Below are 26,621 nucleotides of genomic sequence, written 5' to 3' on the forward strand. Positions count from 1 at the left end.
GTACAATAAAGAAAGGCATCAAAGCTTCCTGACTTTCCACCCTTGTACCCAAAACTAATTCTGAACAGTAAGTTAATATTCACTTCATTAACCTCCGTGTTTAGTTCAGAAACAGTTACATAAGTCTGGGACTTGGATTTTAATAGAACTCCTTTCACATCTTTTCACATCGTACCACTAGGTGGCAATATTTCCTTAATAATTACCAAGAGTACATGTCAAAAAAGGCTGGTACAGCATAAATGGTAATGACACCCTGTCTCAAAGAATGGCCATCCTGGGAAACACATGGCTTCGCCAAAAAAGCAGTTCTGTATTTTCAGAAGAATTAATCTGATTTACTAACATTTTAGAGTAGAGTAGATTAGTTCTCTGCTTTATTCAGTTTTTTTTTAAATCGTATCACTTTCACCGCGACAAAAATATTATCTACTTTTGATGGTTTAAGCTCTTATTCAGCATTGATTAGCTGTATATTTTAACTTCTGTAACTAAAAAGATCTCAGTTATAAAGTAATGGCATTAACCTGCATTTTAAAAGTTAAAAAAGCAATAGAAGTTTTGAAATGAATTGTTTACTGTCAATTATATTCTGTAAATACAATTTAATATGACTTTAGACATACATTACGTAGCTGATAATTTTGCCTAACTCAAGGTCAGTAAGATATCAGGTTGTTAGTAGTATCAATCTATGCAGCAATGGATTTCGGGCCAGATTCTGATTTCAGTTACATCAGTGTAAGTCTGGAGTAACTTCATTGACTTCAATTGAATTATTCTGAATTTACATTAGTGTATATGTGGTTAAAATTAGACCCTTGATCTTTTAATTATAGAAGGCAGTCATTTGTCCAAATGTCTGTTTTCCACTCTAAGAAAATATTCATATCCTACATACCATTTCAAAATCGGAATGTCCTATAATGTCCTTATTTCTGTTGATGACTACATTTCTAACACCTATATCACACAGGAAAATGATAAAAGACAAAAACATCCTAGCACTTGTGGGTGAATGCTCTGTATCTGACCTATCAGACCTCTTCCTCAAAGGAAATCTGCACAATACTTTCAAAATATGCTTATCTCTTTTTCACCATAGGCACTGACTCCATGGGTGCTCTGGGGCTGGAGCATCCATTAAAAAAAATTGTGGGTGCTCAGAACCCACCAGGTACAACTGTTTGGCAGTGTCCCTGATCAGCTAATCTGAGGTGCGGCTGATCAGCAGCACCGCCAAACAGCTGATTGGCAGCTCAAGGAGGGGCTTGGGTTAGAATGGAGATTAAGGAGCAGTGGGAGGGTGGGGACCTCGGGAAAGGGGCCAAACAGGAAGAGGCGGAGGGAGGGCTCAGACTCAGGGTAGTGAGCGGAGCTAGTGTGGGAAGAGATGAAGGGAGGGTGGGGTCTTGAAGGAAGGAGCAAAGTGGGGTTGGGGCCTTAGGGTAGAGTGGTGGTAGAGCACCCCTGGGGAAAAATAAAAGTCAGCACCTATGTCTCTCCCCAACAGCAGTGGGTCCAATGAAATATATTATCTCACCCACCTTGTCTCTCTCATATCACAAATACTCCTCTGTGACTTTTGTGATAGAAGCATCATCATAGACTTTAATTAGTGCTTCAAAAGACCAGACTCATGGTAGGGTAGGTCTACACTACTGCTTAAGTCATTCTAACTTATGTTGCTCCGGGGTGTGAAAAAGACACCCCCTGAAGGATGCTAGTTACAGCGATCTCAGCACTGTCCACACCGGCGCTATGCCGGCAGGAGATGTTATGTAGGCCGGAGATGGCCAAAACATGTTATAATTGTGCCATGCATTGTTGTTAATTATTTATTAGTAGTTCAGGTATTATTTTTCTAGATTTGAGAAGCAGATTTTTAAAAGTTTAATAATGGTTGATTTTCTGTTTCAGTGTTTTTCACACTTTCTTTGCATGCTTCTCAGTGCAGGTGGTCCAATTCTACTGCAGGGGTTTCTCAAATTTATAATTTCATAATGTGGACAGCATCTTATGGAAAGATTATCATATGGATATTTTCCTTCCCATTCATAATCACATATCATCCCTGTGGTAACTGCAATAGCTGGCTACATGGGAAAATAACATTTGGAAATTACTTACTGTATTTTAGCTGCTTTTTAATAAAATTTATGAGCTGGAAAATAAAGAGGGGGGTCAGACCCATGGAACCAGCCAGTTCTCCTAGGAACCAGCAAGTGATCCATAGATCACAGTTTCGGAACCTCTGCTCTATAGTAATTTTACACACAGATCTCTGTATGGAATTTGAAAGCATTTTATTTACCATTAGGAAACAAGATAAAGTCACTCTGCTTTCTTCCCATTCTTGTAGCCTGAAGTGCTCAGGAAGCTTGGGAGGAATGGTTAAAAATGGCAAGCTTATTTTTTTAATTGCTTTGTTTATTTCCATATTAAGAAGTTTAAGAGACAACTGTTCAATTAGGTGCCTTTTAAATTATGCCCAAATATTTTCAAGTGCTTCTATTTGTCTGCATGTACTTATGCAAGAGTTGAATAAAAGAGACTTGAGCATGCACAGAATTCTCCCAGAGTTTTGTTTGCATAGATTAATGTACTTACTAGCATTGCAGGTTCACTTCAGGGATCCTTTTGAAAATTTGCTCCTTGATTAATTTCAGACTGGAACCAGTCTTTATAGTCAATCTAAGTTGTTACTGGTCTCTGTCAGAGAAAGGATGCTGGACTAGATGGACCTCGTGTCTGATCTAGCTTGGCAATTCCAGTCTTATAGATGCATGAAAATAGGTGGTTATAAAAGAACTGTAGCTTACAAAATCTCAACCAATTCATTGGTCAGGCCATAATGAACTCTTGATATTTGTAGCAGTTCTGTCTGCTGGGTATAGTGAGATCTGCTCAACTGTTTAGTCATCTATAATTATCTTTCCCTCTGATGGTTGGGCATAAATCATGTTCTGCTGATAGCTACTAAGGACTTGAGTTTTGATTGTAGAAGCTTGTGCTTATGGAACAAAAAGTTATGAGTTTTTGGAGCTAGAGATCTGTTTCTTATGACGTATACATGTGGTTAACTAATGACCATTACTATGCATATGACATCATTGGCTGTGCATTATTTTAGAAGGAAAAGGAAAGAGAGACAATCTGGATTCCATTATGAACTAAATACTATAGTAATGATTGGTGATAGTGTTTTCCACAAGTAACATAAGCAAGAGAACCCTGTATGGTAGCAGTGGAATTGTACAACTCTAATTAAGGCAGAATTTGGTCCTTTATTGGTAAAATGTTTCCAGCAGTATATGTATGCCAATTAGACAAAAGTAAGTAATTACAACTAGTATTAATCTCTTACTGCCCTATTAAATCATTATATTTGTCCTTTTATGTTGTAGGTGGAGAACTCAGGGGATCCATGGGAAAATTTCCAAAATAACCAACCACTTACATATTGGGAATGTGTTTATTTACTAATGGTTACAATGTCCACTGTTGGCTATGGAGATGTTTATGCAAAAACAACCCTTGGACGCCTTTTCATGGTCTTCTTCATCCTCGGGGGATTGGTAAAATCTTTTTATTGCTACTACTACTTTAGTACCAGCTCTTTTATATCCCCTAAAGTTTATTAAGCAGCAACCTGAACTGTAGCATCTGGTTTAGTAAGTTAAAAACGTAAGAATTTTAAACAATTCAGCTACATATCTTTTTTCTTTTTATAAGACAAGTATTTTGTTAAACCAGATCTTGTCACACTTTTGTAGAGATTGTCATTAGTCTACAGTAAGAATAACTCTAATATATTTAAGAAAGTAATGCATGTAAATACATGAAGTGCCTTAGCAATTCTATTTACAGTATTATTTACAGTCCATTACTTTTCAGTGACACTGTTGTGCATTGTTTGATGATGGTCATTGATATTTTGAAGGAAGTTTGCGGTTTCAAGACCCCTCCCTCACCCTCTGTGTTCCTTCCCAGAATTCCAACAAACACTGTGGCTTAGTACTGCCTTAAAGAGCAGCATGCCTGATCCAGACATTAGCAAACCATGCTCGCTTTAATTTCAAACATGCAACCATGTCATAATGTTTACTCACAGACTAGGTTTAGTATAAACAGAACAAATTTCCTTTTAACTCAGCAAATTGTATCACTCCTTTTCCTGTTCAAATAAGTATGTACACAGCACTAAAATTGCTAATTGTTCCATGTCAAATTACCTTTTTTTATCGTTACTAGTACCACTACAGCAACTGCTGCATTTTGTCTCTTAAAAGAGCAGTTTATGTTAAGATTTATACTCTGTAAGGTAAGTGTGAGTTAAAATTCATTCACAATATATGCATTGTACATTTACATGCATATATGTATTGTTATACACATATTTATTGTACATATGCATACATCTCTCTGTAGGAGGTATATGTATAACAGATACATTATCAATGCAATATGTATAATATATATATGCACTTACATACAAAAGACACACATATTTGCATATGGATAAAGAGACCAAGTTGACTGGCAGCAGCTCTTAGAAGTATCCAGCCACAAGCAAGATGTTTGTTGGACAAAACATGGCAGATCATTTTTTTTTCTCCTTACTACCTTTTTCTGTCACGTGTTCTTACAAATCTTTGAAAAACAAAACTTTTGAAAAAGATTGTTTTTGTTTTGGTTTTTTTGGGGGGAGTTGACATCATTTTGATTCTTAAGAGCGGGCAAATGCCTGCACCATACTGTTTTTATCTTCTTTTGAATTTTCATTAAGGGGAAAAAAGTCCACCTATCTTCAAAAAAAAAAAAAAAAAAAGGAACAATAGTAATATCCACTTTTGTTTTTTGCAGCATGTAATCTTTGAATAGTTTTTTCCCCCCTCTTCAGGAAGAATTAGACAAAGCCAATATTTTATAATTAGATGCCAATTTGACTTTATTTTGTTCTTTTTGTTTTGTGTGCTTTTTTCCTGTTTTGACCATTACTTTAGTTTACCAAGTGTACATCTTCTTCAAGACCAACTTTTACATTGAACCCTCTTATTTTGTTTTATAATTTGCTTTTTTATTTTTTTTAAAATTTTAAAAATCTTTTAAAGTTCTAATTCTTTTGCATTTTCAGATCTTAAAAGATATATATCTTCTGAAAATATTCATCATCCCCCTTTCTTTGGCCTCTCTTTTTAGTCTTTTCTTCTGTCTCCTATCTTCTTCTTAGGCCATGTTTGCCAGCTACGTCCCTGAAATCATAGAGTTAATAGGAAACCGCAAGAAATATGGTGGTTCCTATAGTGCGGTTAGTGGAAGAAAGTAAGTATTCCAAGAGGCTCTGCTGCCTCTGCTGCAGTAGAACACTCTCTGCATGCCATTTTCTTTTTTGTTTTTTTGTTTCATGCATGTAGGCAATGTTTGCTCGCTACGTGCCAGAAATTGCTGCTCTCATCCTTAATCGGAAGAAATACGGCGGGACTTTTAACTCAACCCGAGGCAGAAAGTAAGTCAAAAAAGACCAGGTGTGGTTGTGACACACTAAAGAACCCCTGAATGTGGTGACATCTGACTCATGGACACTTCCTAATATGCTTGTGCTCTGTGACATCAAATGTCACCACCAGAGAGTTGTCACACTATGTTATTAGAGACCTGGGCCATGCTAAGGTACAAGTCACAATATTTTGCCCCTTTTTCCTAGAGAATCTCTGGATACCACTAGAACTAAATTGATATATTCTGGAAGGAACCCTGCTATTGCATCTGTAGTCAGCTTGTGGAAAAAGGTCATATCTCTCTTTTCTAAGCATCAACCAGTTAGACATCACTTGATTGTCTCTTGAGCAAGTAATTATACTGGTCATCATTTTGAAATTACTCAGTCCATGAGAAAATTGGGTATGGCAGAACACAACATGGGCACTTTATGTTGTCCAGGTTATTTCATTATGATGGCCACACTGGAAGATGATATTGCTACTTTTCATTGATCAAATCCTAAGAGATGCTAACTACATGCAGCTCCAATTGACTTAATTTGGCTTTTGCAGGTGCTCAGCACTTCTCAGGATTTAGAACAGTCTTTTAAAAACCATTACACACCCTACTCTGAAAAAAGATATGCTAATCCTAAAAAAAAAAAAGATGAATTCATTGTCAGAGTAGTGCTATACCCACATAAGAATAATTCTTTTTGGCTGGTAGCAACACTTATGCTTAAACAGGCCACACAAACGTTCAAAAATTAACTGCTTTACATTTCCATCCAATGCCTTTTTTTTTCCATCTTGACCATGTTACAACCAAGTCTATCTGAAAGCCATGTTAGATCTGTTGGGAAATAGCCTCAAATAAGGTCTATGTACTGAGAGAATAATTTTCTCTTTTCTACCCCACTCTACTAGTTTTCCCATCTTCTCTTGAGTTCAGCTCATCCTTCTGCCATTCCAGTACAGAGATGGAGAAAACTGGCCTGTGGTCCTCAAGACCTTTCACATACACTTTCCCACAGAACATAATAGAGGATATTCTGAATAATCCTTTTTAGTGGAATCTAATTGTTTGTCCCTCCCCACATCTTTGAGAATTAAGCATTTCAGTTTAGTCCCTTTGAAACCATCACTTTACATATGATGTTCATGTGACATGAATATGGTAATATCAAGTTATTTCTCTTCCTTGTTGAGTTGAGAGTCTCTAAAGATCTGTAACCATTTACCAGCTAATTCCTGAGCACAGATTTGCATCATGTGATCCACAAGTAAAAGCTTTTCCTTCACTGATTTCTTATACCACTGAGCATTACAATATGTCCCAGTGAAGCAGAGGACTCCTTAATCACTCTTTTCCTCCTCCCCACCCCCCGCTTTTTTAAAATACTCTCAAATGCCTAAAATACACAACTACTACCAGTACCAGAATCTGCTAGCACAGTTCACTCAGACCAGTTGGGTCTATAATCCTCAAGATTAACAAAAACATTTTCGTTGTCATTTGCCGTTTCTGACCATGAGAAAGAGGCATCACTAGTTTCTCCAAAATGTTTACTCTTAATAGCTGTCTATTCAGTTTCCTATATGCAGTCCCAGATTTCTTAAGACTAGAAGCTTTTCAAACATAAAACCGCAGCATTTGCTGGTGTAACTCTTATTGGAGTTTCATCAGCAGAGAATATGACCTAATAAATACAGTTATAAAAATACAGTTTCAATCCCCCTAGTCTAGTCTTTTTTGTCACTGGTACCCAGCATTGCTCTGTTGTCTCTAAACTTGGACCTGATCTTCAGTCAAACTCCAACACCTTGAAGGCCTCAACTCCCAGATCACAGGCTTCCCGCTAGCTTTGGGGCTTGCTTCATCTTATTTTATCACGGCTTTTTCTTTTCGCTTTATTTATATGTGCTCTATTTGTTTTTAGCTCTTTCTCTGTTGGTCTCTGCTGTCCATATTGCTTGTCAATTATACTCACTCTGTCATCGGCACACAGACTGTTCAATTTACTTTACGCATTGTTTCCTGGTTCAAAAGCTAATTACTAAGTACTTTAAAGAAGTCCTTTGCTCACGTGGATCTATCATCAGAGAATATAAGCTTGGGAACTGCTCAGTAAAAAGCCATTAGCACCCCTTGTTTGATGTTGCTTTTGCAGTCAGTAGAACAAGATTGATGAAATGTTATGTTTGGCCAAAATTTGAGTTTTCATTTGGAATTCAGTGTTGAGAGACTGGGCTGTCAGAACCAATAAGTTTTCCTTCACTTGGGATATGGGCATGTGGAAGTAATTAGCAATGTAAGGTCTTTAGTTGAGCAACCAAGCATAGATTCTGGCAGCAAACATAATGAGAAACTACAGTTGTTCTATTTCTAATGTCAAAAAGTTTCCAGATAAAATTAAAAGTGTCTACAAAATGAAAGCAGCTAAACTTTGTTGAAAGATGTTGTTCAGACTCTTAAAATAGCATGTGTGTTTGATTTTCTCTCTGAGAAATAAAATATGTGTGGGATGTGTGTGCACACGCGTGCACACATACACACACAAATCACAAATATTATATATATAAAATAAGGTGTCTATCCAAATTACAGTATTACATATAGTAGGAAGTTAAAAAAAATGATTTACCAGTTCTTGTGTCAAAAATAATAGAAAATTGCATTATCCAATTTCAAGACCAAGAATATATTTTGGGAAAGTTTGCTGTAAAGTTATACCTATTGAAGTAGCTGGAACCTAGGCATATAAAGAATTCCCAATACCTTCAGTCATTCAAGAAAAAAAATATTAATTTTGACCTTGTTTACACAGTAACTTTCAACCAAAAAGATCCCAAAATGTTTTACAAACTATGACTCATTTTGCTTGTTACAGAAACACATTCACCCTTGGTGTGAGATGCACAGATAGCTTGGGAATAGAAAGAGCTTTATGTTGCAAAATATCCTATGAGGTTTTTTTAGTTACATCAAATGTGTAGGACCTCAGCTTTGCAACCTCTTCCAATAATGAGACCTCTAAGAGTACAGTCAATAGAACACCATGCAAGAGAATTTGTTCAATACTGACTTTGAGCAAAGTGTCATTTACTGATAACCAACATTATTTATTTAGTATTTCATATGTCACAAAAAATCACACTGAGGTTTCCCATATAAATACTGACCTTGTTCAAATCTTGCTTACCTCATGATATTTGATACAGTTACAATCCACTGTACCATGACTGCAGCAGACAAATGATTAAAAAAAAAATCCTCAATCCATAATTATCTTTGAGTTTACAGTTCTTCTCTATGGAGAATGAGAGCCATGTTTAATAACTGGAATGAAATGACCATACATCATTTAAGGATAATATTGTAACCTGCATATTGTAAGAAAGGGACAATTTAGGTTGAAAATAAAAAATAAAGTTAACTCAGTGGGACAATCATAAAGGGAAACATATCTACTTTTCTAATGTTACTAATGGGAGTAATGATAAAAATATTATTATTCACTATACTTTCTACTTTCAATGTGAGTATATAAGGAACCTGTTTGTTCTGTCCCATAAGATAAAGCAACCACCTATCCTCCCTCCTTTCCATTAATTTCTAGTGATCAGATTTTGTATGCTAAACTGTTCTGCCCTTTTTTGCAAATATTTTTTAAAAGACCGTTTAAGGTGGATGCATGCAAAGTACTATATATAACATTGCCTGGGACTTGTGGCATTCCCATTGATGCCTGTGGGAGTTTGGTTCTCATATTGAGAACTTTGGTTCTAATTTCTGTATTGCACCATCAGTCTGTAAAGTAAAGAATGGTCTAGTGGTTAGCAATCTGAATGCCTTGGTCCTGTTTTTGGTTCTGCCATGGATTCCTTATTTGACTATGGGTAATAACGTAATTTCTCTGTGACACAGCTGACCTATTATTATAATTTAATAGGCCAATACCTACACCAGAGGGATGTTGTGAGGATTAATTGATTCATGTTTATGCTTTCTGCAGATGAAAGGTGCTATCTAAGTGTGAAGCAGAGAGAAGTTTAAAGTCAGAGTTAAATATTATAGTCTGCTATGTGCAGTATTATATATGGTTTATTTCACTATAGACAAAGCAAGTACTGTACAAGAGCTGTGTTTTATGTATTCAAGCAATTTCATAGGTGGATTTCTAAATATAAAGTATATTTAGCAGACAATGTGGTATTGTACTGCTGAATAATATATTATGTTACAAATGGCAATGGTAACATGTGATCCATTATAATATCTGGACATCAGGCACCTAGTGATATATTGCATGCTACAAAGGATGAGGGTGTGGAAGTAATTGTTAACTAAATTAGTAGCATGCTAGGATCATGAAGAACAGGCATAGTAGTTTGCTGTCATTAATACTGGACAAAAACAGATGGAGGGGGAAAAGTTAGATATAACATGAAGTGAGGAGGGAGAAAAAGCTGTGTGATCTGGGAAGTGCAATATAATAGAGGACCTGTAGATCAGGGAACAAAACAAGAAAGATTATAAACTCAAGAAAGCAGGCAGTCATTTTTTACTATGGGTATCACCAGTTACCAGACAATAATCTATATCTTGAATATTGTGATGTCATTATTTCCCCTTGGTGATTGCACTCTTCTGAGGAGTTCTGAGATTACCAACCAGTCCTTATACTCTATGTATAGTTCTTCTCATTTTAAAACTTTCAGCTCAATAGAAACTATAAGGGGCTTCTTTTGGAGGCTGTCAGCAAGCACTCCTGGATTAGCCTGCAGGGGACATTTTAGAGCACAGCACAGCTGACCATATATGGATGAACAGGACACCACCAAGTCCAATGTCTGCTGGCTGATAGGGAAACAGACCAGGGACTCTAGATCAGTGGCTCTTAACTTTTCCAGATTACTGTACCCCTTTCAGGAGTCCGATTTGTCTTGCGTACCCCAGGTTTCACCTCTCTTAAAAACTATTTGCTTACAAAATCAGACATGAAAATACAAAAGTGTCACAGCACACTATTACTGAAAAATTGCTTACTTTCACATTTTTACCATATAATTATAAAATCAGTTGGACTATAAATATTGTACTTACATTTCAGTATAAACAAGTCATTGTATGAAATTTAGTATTAGTTTGTACTGACGTCACTAATGGTTTTTATATAGTCTGTTGTAAAACAAGGCAGATATGTAGATGAGTTGATGTAACCTCTATGCATCCCCCTGGTTGAGAACCACTGCTCTAGAGTGCAGCCACTAGACTTCTAAGTCAGTCAATTTGTGCCAACCTCTGAAAGGTTGGGAGAGTCTCTTTAACAACTTAGCGTTTGGATGCTCTTCTGGACTTCTCAAACCAACTTTTTTACTGTGAAATTCGGGTTGGTGTTGTCATGAGATCAGATTTTCTCATTAGATTTTCAGAGATTCTTGGTTTTGTCTACACAAAATTCTGCAAATGTATTCTTCCTTGTGGTATTTTGGAACTTAAATTTCTAGTTCTAGCCAAAGTACAAATTATAGAGGCATTTGGAAAAAAAAAAAAAAGGCCCAAAAGCCAAATTAATGTTTCTGAAATTGTTAGTGCCAAGTTCTGTTTGAGTTTTGGATGAAACTCGAAATCAGTTCTTAATTGATCTGAACTGATTTGCTCCTTCCTAAATTAACATGTTGTTATTTTACAGTTATGATGTCCTTATTAATCTTGGAATCAGAACTGTTTTCTGTATGTATGCACATGCTTTATAGCTCACATGATCAGAATTGATTCAAACACTGAAGAATAGTCTCCCAAAAGAAATTAGTGGGCCATTTAAAATGGGACTGGACAAAATGCTAGAAAAAAATACTGTAAGGAATAATCCTGCAGTGGAGAGGGATAGATCTTTTTTTTCATCTCTGATTTCTATTTTATTATTAGTCTATAGTTCTTAGGGACAAATCCTGCTTGCCTTACTCATACTAACTGCTTTGGTTGTTTATGAAAAAAGTGAGCTAAATGTGACTCTGTATAAATACATATTATACATAAATCCCTTGATAGTAAAGATTAATACAAGTGACTATTTTAAATTTTCAAATCAGAAACATTTTAATCATCCTGAGATATTGTTCTAGTTAAGACATGTGCTTAAGACTTTTATTTTAATCAAACCACAGTGCTGTGTAAGGTATTAAAATCTCTTGTTTCTCCTCTCTCATGATCTGCTCTGCTTCCTCAGAGATTTCTTCAGATTTCTTACATTTATAAGCTATATATTAGCAAATCATCAACATATCATCAGGAAGGATCATCTGTTAGAGATTCCTTCCAGAAGGAAACGTGGGACTCAATAACTGAACTTCACAGAGAGAAAAAAAGAACTGTGGACAGACAGATACAGTAAACAGACAGACAAACAGATAATTTAAGTTGACAGGCCATCTTGGACTCATTAGACATACTGGTTTGATTAGGAATTAGAATGACTTATTTTTTTTAACTTAGCTGAATACCTTGGCAAACATACCCTTGATTTTTTTTTAGCTTCAATAATAAATGGCATAGCTCCAGAGAAAGTGACATTAGATTATTATATTAAATAATTTGATACAACGTGTACGATTATTTTCCACTGGGATGTAAATGGTAATGAGAGAATGTGACATGGGTTGTTCTGTGGACCTAGGGGTGTGTATCATTTTCTGCTAAGCATTCTTCTAAGCCCCCAGTTTCAAATGAAGACCCACTTAGAATTACAGAAAATGTGATGAGTGTGAAATAGTTGTGTCCTCATACTGTTTCCTGCCATATCCATTCACATGTGATTGCCCAATCGTTGTACTCTGCCAGGCCACTGGAAGAGCATTCCCATTGAAGCAGCTGGTATGGGAAGAGATGTTTCATGTTTTGAGGCTCTCTGCTGAGTCACAGATATTGGGGCCAGTGATGTAACCCCACTTGTTAAATAGATTAACAGACAGAACAAATAGGACAGTCTTTCTTCAAGTTTTCTTGCCTCCATTTTTTTCCTGCATGCTTATTTAAAATCTATTCGTTGTTACAAAATCAAAAATGGAAATGTAGGCAGAGATATGTAACAATGTTTACGAGCCTCCCTAAAATCTTGTAGTCTGGGTCTCATAACTCATGCCCACTTCTTAGCACAGTAAATTTACATTTCTAGGTACAAATTTAAAAATGCCATCTTTTCCCTTCCCATCCCTATTTTTTAAAAAAAGTCTTTAATGTTTTGTTTTAGCACAAAAGTGGCAGCTGTTACTGTCCAAATTCTTGCCTAAGAAAATGAGTCTGGTCAGTAAGGTATTCAAATTGCAGTGATTTCCCATATTCCACAGAATATACAGGCTGTGATTTACTAAGCAAACACTCCACATGGAGCAACATGAGATGGCAGAAATGCTGAAAAAAGTCAGTGAGCTTTGGTAAATTATGCTCTATTGTGTAAAATTAGTCATGAAATTCTGGGGGTGATTTCACTTGTGTGAAATGCATTGTTTTCAATCATACATAAAATGCTTGAAGTCTCTAAGCTCTTGATAACTTAATGCCATGCAAATGGCACAAAAGTTGTCTTTTGAGAGATGGAGCATTTTTTTAAAAAGTTTAAAACAATTAAGTGACAGAGCACCTTCAATGGTGGAAGTGGGGTGGGAGACTTTTATGTTCCATACTGAACAATATACATACTGAATATACAAGAACAAATAATTTTAGTTGATTGCAAAAGTAATAGCAGAGTATCTTCTGCACGGTAACTCAAAAAATATTGAGATTTGGAAGGATTAGAGCAGTAGACGGAAGTCTGGTTGATTCTGAAGTGCTGATGCTAGAGTTGTGGTTTACTCGTTTGTTGTCCTGTAAACCTTCTAGCATGCTCTCCTTTTGCATGTCACAGCACTCAACAGTTTTACTAGTTTTGCTAAGCCTTGAATTTATTTATTGTTATTATGCACGTGTGTTATGTGTTTCAGTATATGATGTGAAAGCAAGAATATTCTAGTTGTAGACCATATTAGTGTGGTATCTAAGTAAGAAAGCAAGTATTCATCCCCTGCTTTGAGTTAAGGTAGAATCTGCTTAACTAACTCAGACCCTGGTGAAAACAGAAGCATGTCAATTATACACATTTTTCATTATCAGAGTTTCAGAGGTATACATCATGCTGTGGGATATTAATTTATGCTTCATGACTTGTTTTAAATATAAGCCATGTACAAATCCTCAAGTCATTAAAAAAAGGTAAAATTAACTCATGGGAGCCAAAATTGAACAAGGAAGCTGTCTGAAGTGAATAAGAGGACTCACAGTGGATCATTCATGCTAGCAAACTATTGTGAGTAGGCTTGTGAACAGCATCAGATATGCTGTTTAAACAGACTAAGTGTGCCATTTATCCAAGTTTAAAGTCACTGAAATGTATTCCTCTGCATCTGTTCCCTGGCAGTAATCCCAGTTAGGTGGGCATAATAACAGCGATTTCTCCTGCATTATAGAAATGTTCCAGGTGGTTCTAGAGTGCATTGTCACATTTATAGAAAGTTCTCTGAGGGGGAAAAGAACATGTCCCACTTCTGCCAATCTTTATTCAAAGTACTCTGAGGAAGAAAGAGGATTTCCTGTTTACACATAGGACATGTTTGATGTATTCCAGTAAAATCCCTCAGTCAGATAGCTCACTGTACTTCTGGTAGGTTTCAGCTGATCCAGTGTACATGGACTCTCACAGCTAGAAATTAAGCCTAAGTAAACCCCTATACTGATTATTCACCATATACTATCTAGTAAACCAAATTTCAGATACCTTTTAAAAGAGCTAGAAGCAGCTGGCTAGAAGTCAGGAGATCTAGGTTCTATTCCCAGCTGTGCTGCTGACTCTCTCAGGCCTGGTCTACACTTAAAAATGAGATTGACTTAACGACATCATCCAGAGTTGTAAAAAATCTTGCACCCTGAGTACCAAAGGTAGGTTGACCTAAGCCCCAGTGTAGATGCAGCTAGACTGATGGAAGAATTATTCCACTTATCTATCTACTGCCTCTTGGAAGTGTGGATTAACTACATTGAAAGAACAACCTCTACTATTGATGTAGAAAGCATCTGTGCTCTGGTGCAATAGCAGCACAGCTGTGACGGCTATAGTGTAAACATACCCACAGAGTAACTGGAGGCTGGTGAAGCCTCTCTGTACCTGTTTAAAATGGGGATAATATTTAGTCACTTTCATAAAGCATTTTGAGATCTAGAGATGAAAAGGGCAATATGTAATACCAGGTCTACACTTGGAGGGTTCTGCTAGTATAGCAATACCAGCAAAACCTCTAGTATGAACACAGTTATAGCAACATAAAAGTGCTTATATCAGTGAAGATGCATTTATACTATATCTCTTACTAGCACAGTTATGTGTCAGGGCAGCCCCCGTGGGCATAAAGTGAGCTGCTCAGTACTGGGGCCAAAGGTCAGAGATCAGTCCAGTGCCAGGCCAGGTCAAAACTGCAAAGTCAAAGTCCACTACCAGGTAGAGATCATGAGGCAAGAATCAGGCTTGGGCTAGGCCAGGGTCTTTCATTGGGGTCAGCAGTGGTCTTAAGCCAATGACAGTAAACCAGGATCAGGGCTGGGGTCCAAGCCTAGATCGAGAGCCAGAACTGTAGAATCAAGTCAAGTTGCAGCGAGGAGTGGTGAGAGCAGGTCTAAGGCAGAAGCACACTGGAGGACTATGTTGCTCAGATAACACCCAGAAATGGCTTTCTGGTTTATCCAGAGAGTGCCAGACAATCAGGAAACCTCAAAGAGCTCTTGCAAGGCAGGACTTCGTGCAGGGCTTAGCTTCTCAGTACCTAATGGTGGCAGCTTTGCGGGCCCCTGGTGGCAACAAAGAAGCAGCACCTGCCTCAAACCCTACAGACCCCACTGCTAGGCCTGTGGTTCTTACACTAGGTCAGTAAAAAACAATCATACCTGTCATAGGTTTATTCCCCACTTTGAACTTTAGCGTCCACAAGATGGGGACCTGCATGGACTCCTCTAAACTTAAATCCTAGTTTAGATCTGGTTATGCTGCCACCAGCTGGAAATTCCAGTGTCTAGCACACTCCCTGTTCCCCCAAAACTTTCCCTGGGGAACACAGACCCAAACTCCTTGGATCTTAACACAAAGGGAAATAGCCCATTCCCCCCCTCCCCCCTCCTCTAGCCGTCGGGAGAGATCACCTTGATTCAAACTCCTTGAATCAAACACAGAGGGATTCCCTTCCACCCCCCCTCTTCCCCTGAGATTCCAAACAAGGGAAGAAATCAATCAGGTTCTAAAAAGAAAAGTTTTTATTAAAAGAAAGAAAGAAAAAGTACACTATTTCTGTAACACCAGGATGAAAAAATTACAGGGTCTAACTTATAAACCTGGAGGGACTCCCCTCCCTCCCTTTTTCTCAGAATAATCAAAAGTAACAGCAAACAGACATAAAGATATTTCTCCAGCAAACACACATTTGCAAATACAGAAATTAATTATAAGACTAATCCGCCTTACTAATACTCACTTACTGAATAGAAGAAAATACTTCAGGAAACTTGGAGAGCTTGGATATACGTCTGGCCCCTCTTAGATCCAAAGAGAGAACACCCCCCAAACAAAGAACACAAACAAAGACTTCCCTCCACAGAGATTTGAAATTATCTTGTCCCTTGATTGGTCCTCTGGTCAGGTGTCCATCAGGTTACTGAGCTTGTTAACCCTTTACAGGTAAAAGAGACCTTAACCCTTAACTATCTGTTTATGACATGCCCCCCAAATCGCAGACAGTGGGGGAATCACACTGGCGGTGATTTCTTCCTAGAACTTTAAAATAAACAGATTAATAAAACACATGCACCATTACATATACCACTAATTATGTAAACAACAAGATTTTTTTCATTTTAAGAACACTTTTTAACCACTTGATTCTGGGAAACTTTCACGAGAGAGTGCATCAGCTACTTTGTTGGAAGCTCCTGAAATGTGTTGAATTTCAAAATCAAAATCTTGGAGAGCTAAACTCCATCAGAGAAGTTTTTTGTTGTTTCCCTTGGCAGTATGAAGCCACTTTAGCGCAGCATGGTCGGTTTGTAGCTGGAACCGCCATCCCCAAACGTATGGGCGTAGCTTTTCCAGGGCATACACGATGGCGTAGCATTCTTTTTCACTGATGGACCAGTGGCTTTCCCTCTTAGACAGTTTCTTGCTGAGAAACACGACAGGATGGAAGTTTTGATCCGGTCCTTCCTGCATTAGAACTGCTCCTACACCACGCTCAGATGCATCAGTGGTTACTAGGAAGGGTTTGTCAAAGTCCGGGGCCCTTAGCACAGGGTCAGACATGAGTGTCGCCTTAAGCTGGGTAAAGGCTTTCTGACACTCATCAGTCCACTTAACTGCATTTGGCTGGGTCTTTTTGGTTAGGTCAGTTAGTGGGGCAGCGATTTGGCTGTAGTGTGGTACAAATCACCTGTAATATCCGGCCAAGCCTAAGAAGGATTGGACCTGTTTCTTTGACCTTGGGACAGGCCACTTTTGGATAGCCTCCACCTTGGCCTGTAGGGGGTTTATGGTTCCTCGACCCACCTGGTGTCCTAGGTAAGTCACTCTGTTTTGGCCTATTTGACACTTTTTGGCCTTAACAGTGAGACCTGCCTGCCTGATGTGCTCAAAGACCATTTCCAGGTGTTCTAGGTGTTCGGGCCAGGAATCAGAAAAAATGGCCACATCATCGAGGTACGCAACTGCACATTCTCCCAATCCTGCTAGTAGACCATCTACCAGCCTTTGGAAGATGGCGGGTGCATTTCGCAGTCCGAATGGAAGCACATTACATTTATACACCCCTCAAACAAAGAACACAAACAAAGACTTCCCTCCTCAGAGATTTGAAATTATCTTGTCTCTTGATTGGTCCTCTGGTCAGGTGTCCATCAGGTTACTGAGCTTGTTAACCCTTTACAGGTAAAAGAGACCTTAATCCTTAACTATCTGTTTATGACAATACCACTAACCAATATTATTATTAGACAACCATGCCTAGTAGGCTGGTTGGACCTTAAAATGATAGTGAAGAACAATTAGGGCCAGCACATTTTAACAAGTCTTTTAAGCATATTTATAAGAAATAAGTACATAAAATGAATCACTGATTAATGTCAATATTTCTATCTGGGATGTGTGGTATGATGTAGCTGAACATACTCCTGGTAAGAGCAACAGGAGATGAAGTAATCAGTAGTGTTCAGGAGGTGGTGAGCTCCTAGAAAGATTGGTCCCTTGCAGCCTGATCCTGCTGTCACTAAAATCAATGACAAAACATGCTGACTTCAAAGTGAGCAGGACTGAGGCCTTGATAGGTACATTAATATGCTATAATAGTCTAGCTCAGGAGATATTCACAACTCTCAAGTAGCATATCAAGTATCATATATATGACCATATATTTAGCTTATGCATCAAAATTTTGCAGTTCACTTTTCAAATATATTTTTTATGCCAGAAGAATAAAGGAATGTCTAGCATATTGGCAGAATAGATATCAGTGGAAGTTCCCAGTTTCTAAATGTATTCAGGAGTGGAAAATGGCAAATGCACAGAAATAATGCATAAAATAATGCTTATCACAGTCTAAAAAGAATGGAAGTCCTCCATTTCTGCATAGATAGTATAGCAATATGGACTAAGAAAGCCCACCTATCTATTCAAGTCCTGCTTTTATAATGGTGAAAATGAAAAGTTTGAGATTGTTCTTTATTGGTTCTTAATTCTGCATTGATTTATTGACCACAAAAATAAGTAAAATTCTGTATCAGAGATAATATTTAACGTTGGTACCTGATATTTAAGATGTTGCTTTTTATTTTATTTTAATCCAGTGCATGATCCATTGCTCGGTAATAATACACTGAATGTACTGTCTTATAGCACTTTTCACTTTCAGAGTGCTTCACAAATATTAATTAATTCCTAAATCACCCCAGTTGCTTTGGTAAGAAAAAGAGATGATCCAAAAAATCTGTACCAGTTTGAAAGATTATACAGTTTTAGTAGAATTCATGATTACAGAGACAGAACACAGCACTGGAAACAGGAAAAACTTCCAAGATGTCAAAAGTTTGCCCACACATAATTAGTATATATGTATGACTGATGGAAGAACTCTGACACCAAAAGTTAAGATCAACATTTCCAAAACTAGACTCTTCATTTAGGCACCTAAGTAAAAGTGGGCAGATGTTCAAAGATGCTGCTCACTTGCCCCTTCCAGTGATTTCAGGGAGTCTAAAGATGCTTAGCACCTCTGAAAATCAGGTCACTTATATTTAAGTGCCTAAATATGAATTTAGGACCTGAACTTTAAGCACCAGAGTTCAATTTTTTTTGCCCAAGTAACTAGTCCAGGCGAAATGGTGAGTTATTGAAAATCCCACTAGATACTTCTCAGCATCTTTAGGTGCCTAAATACCTTTAAAAATGTAACTGTGAGTCACTTTTGAAAATGGGCTCCTAAGAAACTTAGCTTTTGAAAATTTTACTCTTTATTCATTAGAGCATGTTGTCTTTCTATGCGCAGTGTTAGTGAAAAAGTTAGAGGGGCTCCGATGATGTTTACAAGTGTATGAATCACTTAGTGTAAATTCATGTTTTGAATTGAAGCATTATATATAGTACAACTTTCCTGGATTTAGTAGTTTCATAAACACTGAATTGCCTCAATTTTCTCCCCAATTAATTAGGTCCTTTTAAAAAAATTGGTTTTACTGGAAAAATGTCAATAGCTCAATTCCTAAATACTCCATAGATACACTGCACACATGCCTCCCTTCCTCCCCCATTAGCTCAATGAGAAAAGAAGGAAGGAAATCTGTAGTCTCACATCCATGTTGAACAGACAAAGTGGCAGAATATCACACTGTCAAAACTCACTTGAAAGCCTTTGTGGCACATGAGCAATTGCCCAATAGTACAATCTGGAATATCTCTGACAAAATGATCCACTCAAACACAGTTCCACATATCCCCTCCAGTTTCTTGTGGAGACATCAACTTGTGCACAGGAACATCAACACCATCTCATTGCCAATGGTATTAAATACTGTTGACTGACATAAAAGAATCAGCATGAACACCTGCCCTTTGTGAAACCACAGGTGAAAATTAATGACTGGCTTGTTCTCCAAGCCATAACCAGATTTGAAACAAGACCAAACAACATAGGTGTGCTTCCAGTGGGGTTCCGCAGGGATCAGTTCTTGACCTCACAGTATTTAACACTTTTTTTAATGACCTGGAATAAAATATAAAATCATCACTGATAAAGTTTACAGATGACAGAAATTCAGGGAGGGCTAAATAATGAAGATGACAGATCAATGATAAAGAGCTATCTCTGTTGCTTGGGAGTAAGCAAACTATATGTGTTGTTATATGGCTAACTGTCTACATCCAGTAACAAAGAATACAGGCCACAATAGGAGACTCTCTCCTGGAAAGCAATGACTCTGAAAAAGATTTAGGGGTCGTGGTAGAGAATCAGCTGAACATGATCTCCCAGTGCAATGCTGTGGCCAACTGGTCTAACACAATTCTAGCATGATGGACCTCAATCTGTTTAGTTTAACAAAGAGAATGTGAAGGTGTGACTTGATGACAATGTATAATTAGCTCTATGGGGAACAAGTATTTAATAATGGGCTCTTCAGTTTAGCAGACAATGGTATAACAATGCAATAGCTGGAAATTGAAGCTAGACAAATTTTTAACAAATGAGAGTAATTAATCATTGGAAAAACTTAGCAAGTGTCATGGTAGATTCTCTGTCACTGACTATTTTAAATCAAAATTGGATGTTTTTCTAAAAGATCTGCTCTAGGAATTATTTTGGGGAAGTTCTATGGCCTGTGTTGTACAGGAGGTCAGACTACATGATCATAATGGCCCCTTCTGGCCTTGGAATCTGTGAATCATGAAAGGGTTCAGAAAAATCTAAGAGCCCCAGACGGTGCCACAGCAGCCCCAATACAACCTTCTCAACAGCTGTTCCTAAATGGAAGATTAGCCGGTGACGAGACTGTTAGCGTCATTTTACTGTTAACTGGGCACAGGCCTATAAATTACTCATTTGAGGAAAGCTGATATATTGCCTTCCTGAAAGGAAACATTGGACAGTCTCTCCAATAAGGGACCCAATATCTCTTTGTTACAATGACTGTTGTTGTAAGTCACAATCTGAAGCTTACCCAGTCTAGAACCACAGAGAGCAGATGTTACCTTAGTACCCCCCCCCACACCAAATAAATATCTGCTGCCAAGGATATAGCCAATCCAGTCAACATCCAATCAATTTTGTGTACTAAGTAGACTGAAGACTACTCATAGTGGGAAAGACCACTCACCTCTGCCTCCAAGTAAAGACAGCCCAAGTTCACCAAACTATTAAAAAAAAAAGTCAGGGTGTCTAGATTTTATTATGATACACTATTTACTATTACATAAGATTTTATGACTGATCTGGCATTAAATGCTGTGGATTCTGTCAGTGATCAAGCATAGGGGAGATGTGATGCTAGTATTTCAGTGCTTGTATAGCGGGAACATTCCTGCTGAAGGAATGACACTTGCAGAGTCTTCAGGTTAACCATGTATAGCCTACTATTACATGGTAGGCTGAAGGCCATTTTAACAAATGGGCATGAATATAGGCATCCAAATGACTATATCTATAGCTTAGGTGATAAAAGCTAAGAACACATGAAAAGGCTGTCTCCCTTGATCCTCTGTACATTTATAGTAAAACTTTAGATTTAGGCAGATATACATAGTGGCATTATTCAGTCTCGAGAGATATACATCATTACTAAAGACCATCTGAACAGGATTAATTTTAAAATGAGGCGCACTTTCCATAACCACATGAATAGAGATATTTCAACCTGCCTAATAAGAGTATACTTACAGGTCAGGAGACTGGGCAGTGCTGTAGAAAGGTTTTATAATGAAAACCTATTTCATAACAAATAGCTGAAGGCGAACAGAGGCAGGTAAAAATAGTGGCTGTAATTCCACATGCTTGCAATAAAAATCAGTTAAGCAGGAACTTAAAAGCATCAGTGCATAATATTTTTAAGAAATACTACTCAAGCTTTGACTGTCACAAGATACGGTACAGTATACCAGCAGCATCTCTGCCAAAAATGAATTAGTGAGTGGTTCAGCAATAGCTAAGTTGTTTATAATGTCTGATAAAGGTATATTTCCTGGTTAGCTCTGATTGCTTTGCCATGAAATGTATAACCCTGATCTGAAAGTTCTGATGCAGACAAAAATAGGGATTTTTGCCTGTGTCAGGACTATAGTTTTAGGTTCAAAGTAGTGTCACACGAATTGAATTTTGTGGTATATTCTTGTGTTTTTCCATTATCCCTTTCTGCTAGAGGAGATCTTGGGCCTGATCTCGGCATCAGACCTTTAGCAGCATATTACATGTTAAAAAGGTTTAGGAATTACAAGTAATTTATGAAGTTAAAATGCCATGTTCTGATTTGGTAGCATTTTACATCCTCATTTCACAGGGTTAATGGCTACATCAGATGAAAGACAGTGAAGAGTCAGGTTATTTGTTTCTTGTATCCTCTGCAGTATTAAAAATAAATAAAAGACCAAATTCTGCTCTCTTAATATATGTAAGTGGGTCTCCTTTGTCCAATAATAATCGAAATTATCAGGTTCAGCTGAGTTCTGCTTGGTTCAGGAGCCCAAGAGAAAGAATGCAAAGGTGGCTTTTCACAACCTATTGCCCTTCTCTCCAACCTCAGAGAGGGGAGTATAATAAAATTACGGACATGCTTAAGTGAATAGGGATGGACTTAAGTACATGCATAAAGGCTTTTCTGAATCAGAACCTGACTGAGTGAAGTCTTGAGTGATATTACGGAAGTCATAAAAAGTGAAAGCACATCACAATGTACTTTAATCTAGTTTATTTAGGGAGCATGTTCAGCTAACCTAGGCCTGGTCCACACTAGGACTTTAATTCGAATTTAGCAGCGTTAATTTGAATTAACCGTGCACCCGTCCACACCAGGAAGCCATTTAATTCGACATAGAGGGCTCTTTAGTTCGAATTCTGTACTCCTCCCCGACGAGGGGAGTAGCGCTAAATTCGACATGGCCATGTCGAATTAGGCTAGGTATGGATGCAAATCGACCTTAGTAGCTCCGGGAGCTATCCCACAGTGCACCACTCTGTTGACGCTCTTGACAGCAGTCCGAGCTTGGATGCTCTGACCAGCCACACAGGAAAAGCCCCGTGGAAATTTGAATTCCTTTTCCTGTTTGGCCAGTTTGAATCTCATTTCCTGTGTGGACGTCGTGGCGAGCTCAGCAGCACTGGCAGCGATGCAGAGCTCTCCAGCAGAGGTGTCCATGCAATCTCAGACTAGAAAGAGGGCCCCAGCATGGACTGACCGGGAAGTCTTGGATCTGATCGGTGTGTGGGGCGAGGAGTCTGTGCTTTAGGAGCTGCGCTCCAACAAACGGAATGCAAAGACCTACGAAAAGGTCTCCAAAGCCATGGCACTCAGAGGATATAGCCAGGATACAACGCAGTGCCGCGTGAAAGTCAAGGAGCTGAGACAAGGCTACCAAAAAATCAGAGCGGCAAACGGACGCTCCGGAGGCCAGCCCCAGACATGCTAGTTCTACGAGGCACTGCATGCCATTCTCGGTGGGTCTGCCACCACTGCCCCACCAGTGTGCGTGGACTCTGAGGATGGGATACTGTCGACGGACTGTTCCTCGGAGATGTTTGCGGACGGGGAAGATGAGGAGGACGAGGCAGTCGACAGTGCTTACAACGCTGATTTCCCCGACAGCCAGGATCTCTTCATCACCCTCACTGAGATCCCCTACCAACCCTCCCCAGCCATTACCCCGGACCCTGAATCAGGGGAAGGATCAGTCGGTAAGTGCTTTAAACATGCAAACATTTTTTCTAACAGAACAGGAATATTAACTATGTGAAAAGAAGGTCAATATATTTGGGGATGGAACAGAAATCCTCTTGGGAGATTTCCGAGAAGCTCTCCTGCAGGTAATCAAAAAGCCTCCGCATGAGGTTCCTGGGGAGAGCTGCCTTATTGGGTGCTCCGTGGTAGCACACTTTTCCACGCCAGGCTATCATCAGGTACTCCGGGAGCATTGCCTCCACGAGCATGGCCGCATAGGCCCCTGGTTTGTGCTGGCTTTCATGCAGCATGCGCTCTCTATCTGCCTCAGTGACCCTCCTCAGGGTGATCTCGCTCGGAGACTCCTGCATTTAATTACAGTAATTTGTGTACTATTAGTATTGGGAGTGCTTCACTGTTCCTTTGCATAACAATGGTGGACATTACAGCCACTGGTGGAGGCTGCAGAGTGGCATTATACAGGGATCTTTCCCAGGGAACAGACGCGAGGGGGTGCAACAGGGGCAGAGTTTATGCTTTCAGGATTGCCTGTAGCAATGGTATACATTGACTTTTAAGCAGCCAAAAGTTTTTGGCTTACCATTCCTGGCTGCTCCACGGATTCTGCTGTCCCGCCCCACTTGTCTGGTCTGCAGTGCAATCCTCCAGGAAATGAAAGCGAATTCCGAAAATTCGAACTTTCCCTGAGTGAGTGCTGTGCATGGTCTTGTTCACAGAGACTGACTAGACTATGTTTCCTCTTTGCGGAAATGTATCTTTATAAGGAAGTCAATCCCTTTTTCCCATCACACAGCTGCACCTGTATCCCGACCTGCTCCAGCATGCCCCTCAGAGAAGCTGGCGCAGATTAGGCGGCGCAAGAAAAAGACACGGGACGAGATGTTCACAGAACTTATGGGCCTCTCCCGAGCCGAGGCGGCCCAGCAGAGCCAGTGGAGGGAGAACCTCTCCCAGCAGCAGCGCTCACACAGCGAACGGGAGGACAGATGGCGGCAGGAGGACCAGCAGGCGACTCAAACGCTGCTTGGACTAATGAGGGAGCAAACGGACACGCTCAGGCGCCTTGTGGATGTTCTGCAGGACCGCAGGCAGGAGGACAGAGCCCCCCTTCAGTGTATCTGCAACCACCCTCCCCCGCCACAAAGTCCCATACCCTCCTCACCCAAAATAACCAGAAGGAGGGGCACCAGGGGCCGTGAAAACTGTCACTCCACCCCAGCAGAGTGCTCAAGTACCAAAAAGCTCTCATTCGCTAAATTTTGAGAAGTCCTTCCCTTCCTGGATCACCCAAGCCCAAATCCCAGTTTCGTTCCCTCACTGTGTAGTTGATTATTAAAAATAGTTTGCTGTTCATTACTGTTTCCGTCCTGTTTCTTTACAGAAGACTTTGTGTGAAGGGGGGGGGAGGGGTTTGGTAATTGCATAGGATGGTCACCATTACCTGGATACATACACGGGGGCAGGATCTACAGCAGGTCACACACACATAGTGCAGTCACTAGGCACCCTGGTCAGTCTGGGGGGTGTTTTTCATGTTCTGTGCATAGGCGGAAGGTGCCCTGCTCCAGCTATATTTGGAGCTGGGTCTCTCCCCCGCTCCTGCCTGGATTGGGCCCTGGCCCCCACGGGTCTCCCCCCCGCCCCGCCGCACTCCGTACCTGCCTGGCAGTAGAGCGGCTCCCCGCAGAAATGCTGTCTGGTGCCCCAGGGTACTAGCGCCTGCCATACAAAAATGGCAAGGCAGGCTGCCCTTACCCTGCCCTTCCACCATAGCCCTGAGCCTCTCCAATGCCCCAAACCCTCAGCCCCAGCCAGAGCCTTCATCCCCCTACACCTCCTCCCCCTTCCCACACACCCCTCACCCCTTCCTACACCCCCAGCCCAGAGCCTGCACCCCTCACCCCTTCCTTCACACCCACCTGTAAACATCCTGCCCCCAGTCCTCCCCCGCCACAAGGCCACATAGCCCCCGCACACAGAGTCCCGAAAAGGAGGGATGGCAGTCTCCGTTGAAACAACCAGTCCAGCAGTGCAGACCGCTCTAGGGGCAGGAGCCTGTCATTCCTCGAGTGTAGAAGCGGTCTGTACATCACTGCACACCCTACCCACCACAGTCTGCGTCCCTGTTTCAACCCTTTAACGTGAATTCATTAGTAAAGAAAACGTTGCTAATTAAAAATATTCCATTAACTTTTTTTTAAAACGTGTGTTGGAAGGGGGGAAACGTGGTGAACGGGGTATGTCACCGCAGAAGAAAGTCAACAGTAACTGAAGCAGGGGCAGGTTCAGCTTCTCTGTAAAGAAACTGAACAGTCACAGGTTACCCCGCTCCCTGAGGAACCTAGCTTTCAAAGCCTCCCGGATGCACAGCGCTTCCCGCTGGGCTCTTCTAATTGCACGGGTGTCTGGCTGAGTGTAATCAGCAGCCAGGCGATTTGCCTCAACCCCCCATCCCGCCATAAAGGTCTCCCCCTTGCTCTCACAGAGATTGTGGAGCACACAGCAAGCAGCAATAACAATGGGGATATTGCTTTCGCTGAGATCCGAACGAGTCAGTAAGCTTCGCCATCTCCCCTTGAGATGTCCGAAAGCACACTCCACCACCATTCTGCACTTGCTCAGCCAGTAGTTGAAGAGCTCCTTGTCACTGTCCAAGGCGCCTGTATAGGGCTTCATGAGCCAGGGCATTAGCGGGTAGGCTGGGTCCCCGAGGATCACTATAGGCATCTCCACATCCCCAACACTTATTTTGTGGTCCGGGAAGAAACTACCTTCCTGCAGGCGTCTAAAGAGACCAGAGTTCCTGAAAACACGCGCGTCATGAACCTTGCCCGGCCACCCGACGTTGATGTTAGTAAAACGTCCCCTATGGTTCACCACTGCTTGCAGAACCATTGAAAAGTAGCCCTTTCGGTTAATATACTGGCTGGCCTGGTGGGCCGGTCCCAGGATAGGGATGTGAGTCCCATCTATAGCCCCACCGCAGTTTGGGAATCCCATCGCGGCGAAGCCATCTATGATGACCTGGACGTTTCCCAGGGTCACTACCTTTGTGAGCAGTAGCTCAACGGTTGCATTGGCTACTTGCATCACAGCAACCCCCATGGTAGATTTGCCCACGCCAAAGTGGTTTG

The 26,621-nt window shown here is 40.1% G+C and overlaps 1 protein-coding gene across 16 annotated transcripts in view; it reads left to right on the plus strand.

Annotated features, from left to right (window-relative positions):
- The window catches only part of KCNMA1 (potassium calcium-activated channel subfamily M alpha 1), an 881,172-nt gene that overhangs the window by 645,357 nt on the left and 209,194 nt on the right, over positions 1–26,621 (plus strand). For 13 of the 16 annotated variants that reach the window (XM_039482435.1, XM_039482436.1, XM_039482437.1 and 10 more), the window contains exons 8-9: positions 3,408–3,578; positions 5,234–5,325. In XM_039482435.1, coding sequence (XP_039338369.1) covers positions 3,408–3,578; positions 5,234–5,325 — 263 coding nt within the window. Of the gene's footprint in view, positions 1–3,407; positions 3,579–5,233; positions 5,326–5,417; positions 5,510–26,621 lie in introns of all 16 variants that reach the window. The other 3 variants (XM_039482442.1, XM_039482445.1, XM_039482450.1) reach the window with 1 other exon arrangement.

Source organism: Mauremys reevesii, linkage group 7 (assembly GCF_016161935.1).
Source record: "Mauremys reevesii isolate NIE-2019 linkage group 7, ASM1616193v1, whole genome shotgun sequence".
Taxonomy (NCBI): Eukaryota; Metazoa; Chordata; order Testudines; family Geoemydidae; genus Mauremys; species Mauremys reevesii.